At 33.0% G+C, this 10,979-nt stretch overlaps 1 protein-coding gene across 2 annotated transcripts in view; it reads left to right on the top strand.

Annotated features, from left to right (window-relative positions):
• Positions 1–9,486, top strand: part of KIAA1524 (KIAA1524 ortholog) — a 29,303-nt gene extending 19,817 nt beyond the window's left edge. The window contains exons 13-21 of one of the 2 annotated variants that reach the window (XM_004675229.2): positions 456–574; positions 2,977–3,172; positions 3,620–3,694; positions 3,789–3,899; positions 4,500–4,696; positions 6,951–7,064; positions 7,285–7,367; positions 8,064–8,203; positions 9,177–9,477. In XM_004675229.2, the coding sequence (XP_004675286.1) occupies positions 456–574; positions 2,977–3,172; positions 3,620–3,694; positions 3,789–3,899; positions 4,500–4,696; positions 6,951–7,064; positions 7,285–7,367; positions 8,064–8,203; positions 9,177–9,347 (1,206 nt within the window). In that variant the 3' untranslated portion in view covers positions 9,348–9,477. Of the gene's footprint in view, positions 1–455; positions 575–2,976; positions 3,173–3,619; positions 3,695–3,788; positions 3,900–4,499; positions 4,697–6,950; positions 7,065–7,284; positions 7,368–8,063; positions 8,204–9,176 lie in introns of both variants that reach the window. The other variant, XM_004675228.1, reaches the window with a different exon arrangement.
• Positions 9,487–10,979: the final 1,493 nt, after the last annotated feature.

The following is a 10,979-nucleotide window of genomic DNA, read 5'->3' on the forward strand; positions in this document are numbered from 1 at the left end:
TATTTTTTTAAAATGTATTTAAGCATACAGACCAGAGGTGCAGGGGCAGTGAGAGGATTTACGACAAATAGAGTAGGGAGCAGGACAGGCAGGTTGATGAAGTACACTGCTGAGGGGAGCAGCAGGTGAGACAGGCAAAGTCTCATCTGTTGGGCCATGTGGTTCACCTCTAGGGCCAGGGATCAAACTCATGCTGAAGTGGCCGTGGCTAGCTTTGTAATGCTGTGCTTTAACCATTGAACTACCAGGGAGGGGCCTATCGCAAGTTTTTTTTTTAAGTTAGTCTTCCTTCATATTAATGCAATTAAGTATATAAAGTAAAGATCTAATATGTTTCACATATCAGGTAGAAACATTTTTTAAAATTTCCCAGACTATTTTATGGGTTTGATTCTGATTATTTACCTTACTATAAAAGATCTGGATCTTTTTTTCTGATTTCTGCATTTTCTTAGGATTCGCGCTTGGTTACTCCCTTGGCTTTTGCTTTAACATCAGATAATCGAGAACAAGTACAGTCTGGATTGGGAATATTATTGGAAGCTGCTCCACTGCCCGATTTCCCTGCTTTAGTGTGAGTTGTAATCATTTGCATTATCTCTCATATGTTGCTGGAATGTCATGCAGTTTCTCTAATAGTTTCTGATATAAACAGGTTCAAAAATTAGTGAATTGAAGACATCACTGTATAAGTAATTTTTCAAGTGGTTTAAAAAAACCTTCAATTCCCATAACTAAAAGACTTGGTGTGAATTCACTCAGGGGAAAGCTTGACCCTAGTTGAAAGGTAGTATGCCTTTCTTTGTCTCATGGCTCTCATAGCTTCAAGATGAATTTTATTTCCTACCAGTCTAGTTTCTCCATAGAAAGCGCTTTTCCTTTCTACTTGTTTGAGTGTAAACTTCACTCTTTTTGAGTATGTCTGGTTCATTTCCCAAAGGAAGGGTTCACGTATGATAACTACATGAACTAAAAAGATTGAATGGGGTAGTTGAGAGGATTACTGAAGAAATATGCTGTGCTTTCATCAGACAGTCATGTAAATAGTGACCGGGCAAAATTGTCCACTGTGTTCATTAATTTCAGGCATTTAGAGATAATTTTCAATTATGGTGGAAAAATTAAGGCTTGAGAGGATAGTCTGTATATTGTTGACAAAATGTTTAGTAGAGATATATTTTCGTTTTGAAGTAGTCTATCTGAATTTACAGAAGTGGTTTGAATAAACGGAAGCAGTTAATAAGTAGATATATAGAATATATATACCAGGTCTTAGCAAATTATAGTAAGTATGGCAATCTATTTTTGTAAGTATACTTTTAGTGGAACAAGGAGCCCGTTTATTTTCATGTTGTATTTGTTCTTGTCTACAGTCATGCTCCAACATCACAGATAGCTCCAGTAGAGATAATACTACTTACCTTCAAACCTAAAGTATTTACTTCTTTGTTAAAAAACTTGTTAATTTCTGCTGTAGTCTATGAATTTACTCACCAAATCCATTTTTTCAGAATTAATAACTTACGTAGTCATAAATTAAGAGATTAAAGAGGTATGGAATAGAAGACCTAGAAACTATATAAGCAATATTACCTTTCTGTTATTTTTTGGCAAGTAAATGAACAAATAGGCAACTCTCAAGTTGCCCAAAAAAAGTGTGACAGTGCTTCATTTTGTGGTCACACACTTGCTCCAACTGGTAATCTGACAGCAGCCAAGCCCTCATGCTTCAGAATGAAAAGCTTCAACTTCATTACAAGTGGGAGTCTCGGCCTTTGTCTCTGTACGCGAGACCTTCCCACCATTTCATGTTCTTTACCTTCATTCAGTCTTGTTTATGTTTTAAGATTTTTCTTTGGACACTATCACAAGTCTATTTCTCTCCATTTATTTTATTTATGCTCATTTATGCCTTTGTTTATATTATCTAAGTTAAATATGGTGAATTGTTTTTTTTTTAAGATTTATTTATTTATTTGTACAGAACTGGGGTACATGTCAGAGATGCCGAGGGTGAGAGGATTCACCAGAGACAGAGTGGGGAACAGAACAGGCAGATGGACGAAGTACACTGCTGAGGGGAGCAGCGGGCGGGTCAGGAGAGGTCTGCCACGCCATGTGGACTCCTCCGAGGCAGGCGGGGATTGAACTCCTGAGGAAGTGGCTTAAGTTTCTTTGTGCTATGCTTTAGCCCACTGCGCCACCAGGGAGGGTCCAAATATGGTGAATTTTTATGCTGAATGGATGTGTAGGCAGGATTTTGGTGTCTATTTGTTGTATTTAAACATTTAACAAATGTCAGTTGAGGGCCTGCTGTATGTCACCCCTAAGCTGGACATTTTGAATTTGCAGTAAATTAGACTGAAGTCTGTGACAAAGTTTACACTCTAGGTGGGAGACAAGTTATAAAGAAAAGTTTTATAATGCATATTTCACTGTGGGTGAAAAGTCTTCTTTGGACAAGGAAGCATGAACTGGAACTTAATGATATAGAGTCAATACTATACAGATCTGGTGGGAATAGGTTTTAGGTAAAAAAAAAAAAGAGCCTCAGCTCATTCAAAGGCCTGGAAACAGAATAAATGGAGGGAAGATTGGAAGTCAGCTTGATGAAAATATATTGAGAACAGAGAGGGTAAAGGACATAGGTAAAGTCCAAATGATGTTGCCCATGATTAAGGACGTTCTTTCCAATACCAATAACTTACTGAATTTTTATGAATAATTTGCATTGATGCATTGGTTCTAGTGCCTCCAAACCAAAGTTGGAGTTGCCATTATAAAAAGTTACAGGTAAAAAAGATTTCCTCTGACAAATTTATATTTCCGAGAGCCCCAATTCAATATAAACTCTAGGATTACTTCAAAAATCATTCTTAAAAATACCCATTCTGAAATATTTCCTAATACTATACTAACTCTGCCTTTTGCTGTATTTTGATATAGTTATTTCTCTTCTTTTTGACTTCCATTCAGGCTTGGAGAAAGTATAGCAGCAAATAATGCCTACAGACAACAAGAAACAGAACATTTGCCCAGAAGAATGCCTTCACAACCATTAAATCACAGTTTTCCAACATCAGTAAAGTCTTCAACTCCTCCACTTTTGAAAGATAGAGTTCCTGGACTGAACATTGAGGAATTAATAGAAAAACTTCAATCTGGAGTTGTGGTGAGTGATAAGTAGCCTTTATAAATGAAATTCTGCCCAGTACATACCAAGTAAATACCAGCTCTGTTTATAAAAATTATTTAAATTGGGTGCATATTTGAGCATTAGAGCCTTATTTTAAATAAAACTGGACAGTTTGGTGAGAAAATAAAAAGTCAGTCTTAAAATTCCAATATTTTAACATAGCTATCATTGTTCCCTGATCTGCCCCAGTCAGCACACCCTCTGTAAACCCACCATAAGAATTAAGGTGTATCTTCCCATAAGCATACCAGATCTACCTAGATACTTTTCTGCAGTAGGCAGGTTGGTAAAAACTTTGGAACCTAACTAGTATGACATTCATCTTTGACTTTGTGCCTCATTATGTTGTAGTGATTTATTTCATAGTAGGAATTTATTGTGTTTTGTTGTTGTTGAGATAAAATTTTGACTATTATGACCTAGGTAAAGGATCAGATTAGTGATGTGAGAATATCTGACATAATGGATGTATATGAGATGAAATTGTCCACGTTGGCTGTGAGTACAAATTTATTTAAACCCCGAATACCAATTAAACTTTAATAGCTGTTGTCCTATAAACAATGAAGATTAATGGTATATTTTCTCATAGTCCAAAGAAAGTAGGCTGCAAGATCTCTTGGAAGCCAAGGCTTTGGCCCTTGCACAAGCAGATAGACTGATTGCTCAGTATCGCTGCCAGAGAACTCAAGCTGAGACAGAGGTATGTACCACACCTGACTAGCACTAGTGTAAGACTCATCTGACCTGCAGGGAATAAATGAAGTTAACCATATACAAAATAGTAGTTTCATCTTTGTTCCTCTAATTGAAGAAAATTGTCTTAAGCATTTGGTACAACAGCTCCTACCATCTCACCACTCTTCCCACTTTATTTTGTTACATCATTGTTTTCTGCTTTTTCTTTCTAACTAACCTAATGGATATTCTTTTCCTATATTCTTTGGGAGCTTCTTTTTTCTCCACTCAGTTCTTGAAAGTTGAATTTTCTCCGCATTGTGTTTTTTCCTTATTTAAGTGACTCATGATTTCAACCATCACGAAAATGGTAGTGTCCCCATTTTTTTATGCTCATTTCCATGAATATAACACACCAAGATTGTTTTTGTTAGAACAACTTATTAAGTAAAAGAATATAGCAGTGTTGGATTAGAAGTAATTATGTAAGAAATAATATGACTAATTAAATTTTGTATAACCCAGTTGATGCTAGCATTAGATGTTTGGTAAACCATTTAAATTGTAGAAACTGAGCATGTTATGTAGATGATAGTGTAAAATTCTTTATTCCATTTTCCTTTAGGCACGAACACTTGCTGGTATGTTGAGAGATGTTGAGAGAAAAAATGAAGAGCTTGGAATGTTGATAAAGTCACAACAAGTTGAATCAGAAAGAGCCCAGAGTGATATTGAACAACTCTTTCAGCATAACAGGAAGTTAGAGTCTGTAGCTCAGGAACATGAAGTACTAACAAAATCTTACATGGAACTTCTTCAGAGGTAATTAATAGTATAAAAGTTTCTCTGTCAGACTAGAATCTAGAATTAACACATAGTATTTCTTTTCTGTATCTCTAATATTCTGTGTGTGTGTGCGTGTGTGTGTGTGTGTGTGTGTGTGTGTATTTTGATGGCACCACATGGTAAGAATTTAACAGGAAGATTAAGTAATAATGAAATGACATATTGCTTATTCAAGCTCAGTGTCAAAGTTGGGAATAGACTACAGGTCTGTTTATTCATTTCTAGTTATATCTGCTTTTATTTATTCATTTAATCATTCTGGGATGTTAGCACCACAAAGACAAGTGGATAAGTTTCATCTATTTTGTTGGATTCTAACAAATCCATAGAATCTAGATAACTGCTTGGTACATAGTTTGGCACTCTGTCAATAATTATTGAGTTAATTTAATTGCCACAACTTAATTGTATTAGGTTGAAAAACAGTAATTAATCCTTTCTGCAGTTTAAAAATGGTAGAATATTAATAACTTCACATCATTTAGTCTAATAGTATGGAAATTTGGGTATTTTGTAATTAAACTTTAATTTGTAGCAATATTTTACCTTGATATCATTGAATATAGTTTACGGGTATGTGTCACTATATTTATTAGTAAATTCCTGTAGGTGAATTGCTGGATTAAAAGGGTATATGTGCTTTTAAGTTTTCTGGTAGATATTGCCAGGTTTCTTTCCAAAGAGAGATTATTCCAATTTATACATAGACTAACACAATATGAGATTGAGTCTTTTGTTGTTAAACTGCTGAAGTATAATAAGGGAGAAAATTATATATTTTGTTTCAAAAGTAAAGTAAAAGCATTCTTGTTTACCTGTTCCATTTCTTTTTTTTTAAAGATTTATTTATTTGTGCATATAGAACTGGGGTGTGGGCCAGAGGTATAGGGGTGGCGAGAGGATTCACCAGAGAAAGCATGGGGAGCAGAACAGGCCGATTGATGAAGTACATGCTACAGGGAGCAGCGGGCAGGTCAGGAGAGGTCTGCCACACCGTGTGGATCACCTCCAGGGCGGGATCCAACTCATACTGAAGTGGCTTTAGCTTCTTAGTGCTGAGCTTTAACCCCCTGTGCCACCAGGGAGGGCCCAACTTGTTCCATTTCTTAATACAGAGTTGAAGACTGGTTAGGTTTTGAAAAAAATGCCCTACTGTCCTATGCAATTAATATAGAGAAGAGAAATTTTTAACTTTTCAAGATGCTAATACTGCCTGCCAATAAAAATGAAAGGTGGAAAATATATGATGATAATAAAAATGAAGGGTAGAAAGTATGTGATGAAAAGTTGATTTCTAAGCAGGATATTTTCTTATAGCAACATCTTTTTCCAAAAGTTTGTTTGAAGTAGCATTGATAAAGTAGACTGTTAATTTTAAGTCAAAAGTATAAGAGAAAGCCAGCAGCAATTTAGGAGAAATATGTGGTTTCTTAGGCCCAGCTTCCATTACCAATAATGATTGAGGGCCAGAAAGTAAAATTCCTGCCTTTAGGGGCCAGGTTGAGAACACATAAATGAAACTGACTGGGAAAATGTCATTTGTAATGATCGGGACTACCTGAAGGCAGTGAAATTCAGACATTTTGCATGGGGCAAGTAAAACTCTTGCTGACCAAATTTGGCCAGTACTACTTTGTTTAGCTTTGTACTTACTGAAGTGAAAAGGACATTTTATGCTTAAGATAGTTGGTTGTCAGAGATTCTCTTTAGAAAGGATTTTCCAAAATTCTTGTGTTTACCTTGCAGGTAAAATAAACAGAGCAATAAAGTCCAGAGCTTTAAAGATGCAAGAGAAATTAGAATCCTCAACTGTAAATTGACATTTAAACATAGATTGTGCCAAAGAGGTTAATGATGTCAGTTAAATACTATTGTTATTTTTTTTTCTTTTACAGAAGTTGTTTCATTTTTCTGGACATAACTATAAAAATGTTTATTTTATAGTAAATCATTATACAATGGCATCTGTAAAATAAAACCCTATATCTAGAAATACAAGGTTAATGACAATAGATGTTACCGTTTTAATAGTGATTTTTATCAGCAAAATTTATCTCTGTCTTCTGGATTTATCTCTGTCTAACTCTATGTCCTGCTTATTCATAAAAAGACTCCTATTAACCTGTGAAGTATGTAGTGCTGTTAAAGAAATAGTAAATAAAACACAGTAAGTTTCTTTTCTTCATTATGTTTCCCTCCATAAAGATACCAAATTATCTTGTTCTTTTAGGAATGAAACTGCTGATAAGAAGAATAAAGATTTACAGATCACATGTGATTCTCTGTCTAAACAAATTGAGACAGTGAAGAAGTTGAACGAGTCACTCAAACAACAAAATGAAAAGTAAAATCTCTAGTTCTTTTAATTATTACGGATTTTTCAAAAAAAGAATATTGGTTTTGATTGTTGAAAGTAATAGCATCATTTTATTTTACTATCTAGATATAAATACATATTTGATAGAATTTAAGGATAATTACTGTTCTCAGGAAGTTTCTCAAAATATTTGTTAAGGAGGAAAAGAAATTATATGGTTCATAGATACTCTGTATTTAAATTTCAGAACTATTGCCCAATTAATAGAGAAAGAAGAACAAAGAAAAGAAGTACATAACCAACTCGTAGACAGAGAATGTAAGCTAGCAAGTAAGTTGCTTCTTTATATATGCATTTTATCATATTTTTATTGGAAGAAAAAACAAGGTTTTTATTTTGCTTTTTAATTCTTTTCTACTTCTCTCCTTTTATATTCACATCCTAAACAGTGCTCCTTTTCTTGCTATAATATTTCACAGATCAGCTTATATCAAATTGAAAAAACTACATTTTTTAAAAAAAATCTGGAAGTTGTAGGAAATGATTGCCCTTTTCAAAATAAAAAATAAAAATAAAGGAACAAGACAGCAGGTGGCAGTGCTGGGTAACTTTTAGTTACTAGCTTTTTAATGGTGGTAGCTCTGAAAAATATTCCACAAAGTATTTTTATTCTAATTCATTTAACTAGCACACAGACACATACCTTCATGAATTTTGTAATTTTCTCTCTTCCTTTCTTTTGTAATCTTTGAGGTCTGAGGATTTTTCTTTCTCTCGCTAGTATATCTTTAGAAAAGAGGGAAAAGGAGAAATAAGAAGATCTCACACTTTTTAAAGAATTCTGACAAAGAGGAAGAGTTTATGATGCCTATTCAGCAAATATTGTAAATGTTTTCTTTCCAGCAAGATATTTCTTCTTCCTGATTGTCTTTCTCTTACTCTTATAAGTACTATTAAATATTTTTTTGGGTAATACTACTCATGAACCTATTAGCATGTATCTACTGACTGTCTATTTGTTTTAAGATTTGCAACAAAAAACAAAAGTACAAGAAGAAAAGATTAAAGTATTACAAAAAGAAAAGGAAGATAAGGAGGAAAGCATTGATATCCTTAGAAAAGAATTAAGCAGAACAGAACAGATAAGAAAAGATCTGAGCATTAAGGTAAGAATCAAGAAAGTCTTGTTTTGTTATAAAAGTGAAGTTGGATAAATTAATACTCTGTTCTTTAGTAGTTTTGTTTATAAGATACAAGGATGTCAAAGTGATTTGAAGATTGTTTGAGGACTCTTACAATGTGAACCCTATATATTTTTTAAATCATCAAACATTTATCAGATATGTAACTGTTTTCCACTGTTTACTATATTCAGTTGGGCAAAGAATATAGAAAGAGGTTCTCAGTTGATGATATGTACAGGTTGCTGTATATTGTCATGTAGCTGTATCTCTTCTTACAAGATGGCAATAATATTAATAATAAAGATCATATAATACAGAATTTTCAAAAGATTCTGAAACCTCTTCTTAATCTTTGTTACTTCAACAAATATGTTAATATATAATACTAATAATTAAGTTCAACCTACAAATGAAACTTGAGTCCTAGGTTAAATTACTTGCCCGTCACAAAGCAAGTGGAATGATAGTTACTTCTGTATTCTGAATTTAAGTCCAGTCCTCATTCTCCATTATTGTGGTCGCATGCTTGAGTGTGATGGCCATCAATAGTACTTTCTGGTTAATCTACTACTGGATAGATAAGAGCAAACCAGGATTAAGACTGTTTAAACTACTGCAAAACATAAGTCACAATAGAGGCATAAAATTTAATGCCATATTTACATATTTCCTGTTTCCATTTTGATGTGGTTGTCTTAAATCTAGTATGTAATATGTAGTGTTTTCTGCAAAATTCCAACTGCTGGCATTGACTTAAAAGAAGTTGAATTTATGTTCTTATTGTATATTATTCGTTTAATACCTTCAAGTTACACATAATTTAAGTAACATTTGTGATGTCTTTTGAAATGGTTGTTTTTCAAATAAAAAATAAAGACATCTTAAAGTATCTGTGAAGAGAAAGCATGCTAAATTCTTTTTCTGATTCTCTCCTGCCCCTTGTCTAATTTTTTAGGCTTCCTCTCTAGAGGTTCAAAAGGCCCAACTAGAAGGTCGTTTGGAAGAGAAAGAGTCAGTGGTGAAACTTCAGCAAGAGGAGTTGAACAAGCATTCTCATATGATAGCAATGATCCACAGTTTAAGTGGTGGAAAAATAAGTCCAGAAACTGTGAATCTCAGTATATAGACATTATAGCATATTGGAGTACGTAATCTAATATTTTTGATGTATTTATCTATGGGGGAGGTGGGGTATAAAGGTAATTTGTAACACCAAAACAATAGCAAATTATTATGTAATTATTAATTTAGTAAAGACTGATGTGATATACATTTTTATTTGGTCTTAAAGTTTCACTTCCTGATTCTGGCTTTTATTGCTTAGAGCTTTGTTTCTTCCATTAGATGATGATTATTAATCTTACTATTATTTTTAACATTTTTCCTTAATTGCTTTCCACTCTCTTGTGCTTAATTTATTCTCATTTGTGATTATTCAGGTTGTAAAGTCAGACTTATGCTATAGTTCCAGTGATTAATAAGTTGAAAATACAATTATTAGTTAAAAGAGAAGGTATAATTTTGTCAGAGAGGTTTTTCTCACAAAAGAAAGTATCAGTGAATTTGAAATAATGTATATGGTATAAGTTCTAAATTTTAAGAAAATCCAGTGAATAGTGCAGAAATGTATAAAGAATAGGAAATAGCTAACGCATTGAATGACTGCATTATCATTATAAGCTGTAATACCTTACAATTATTTATACATAATTACATAACATCAGCTTGGTTTCTCTTTTTAAAATGTTGTATATTGACCTACCATAATATTTTCAATCAAGTATGATTTTTTTATGATTTACAGGATAATTTGAAATCTACCCTTGCTGTGTGTGATCAGAATTGTATTTGTTTCAATTGCATTCGATGCGTTATCTTTCATTTAAGTATTTTCATTTGAACCATTTAATTTTAAAGCATTGGTTAAATAACCTTATTCGTGTATTTCTTTGATAAAAGGGAATTTTTAAGTACACTTTAAATCAAGTATTCTATGTAGTGTTTTAAGAAACTTAAATCAGCATTTTGACATTCATGCCATACTATTCACTATTTCTCTATTTGACTTAAGTGAATTTAAGACTTTTCTAACAGTAAATCTGAATTTATTTTTAGAAATCAAATATATTTTCATATTATATTAATTACATTGAATAATGAAACCATAGTAATTTTATATATTTGTAAGCACTTGTATAATTTTGCCAATGGTGCAGTTATGCATCGTTACTTGTTCTGTAAGATGCATTTTGTTGCTCTTGAAACTGCATTTTCATTTTAACATGCAAAATATATTTAAGTTGGATAAATTTGACTGAATTTCAAAAGGTTCTGTAAAATAAAAAATTCTGTAAGATAAATAATAAATAAGTAAAGCAGGAGTTCAAGGAGAAAGCACACTGTTTACAATTTGGACATTTCAAGACACTGGACTTGATTAATAATCCATTGCTGCCCAGTGAAACATCTAGTGATGACGAAAATATTCTTTATATGCACTATCTGCTAGCAGAGCCTATGCTTATTTGTGACTATAGAGCACTTAAAAATGTGGCTAGTGCAACTGAAGAATTGATGTTTTCTGCTGTAACTAACAAATTTTAATTGCCACCGTGCTGAACATGCAGATCTTATGCATTATTGTAAATATGTGCTTATTTATACTATTCAATTTGCCTATATTTAAAGTCTGCCTAAGCATATACAGCAACCATTGACATACTTTTAACCTCTTATTTCTAATCTCTTCTCTGAAGAG

Source organism: Condylura cristata, unplaced genomic scaffold (assembly GCF_000260355.1).
Source record: "Condylura cristata isolate star-nosed mole 26May11 unplaced genomic scaffold, ConCri1.0 scaffold00003, whole genome shotgun sequence".
NCBI classification, from domain to species: domain Eukaryota; kingdom Metazoa; phylum Chordata; class Mammalia; order Eulipotyphla; family Talpidae; genus Condylura; species Condylura cristata.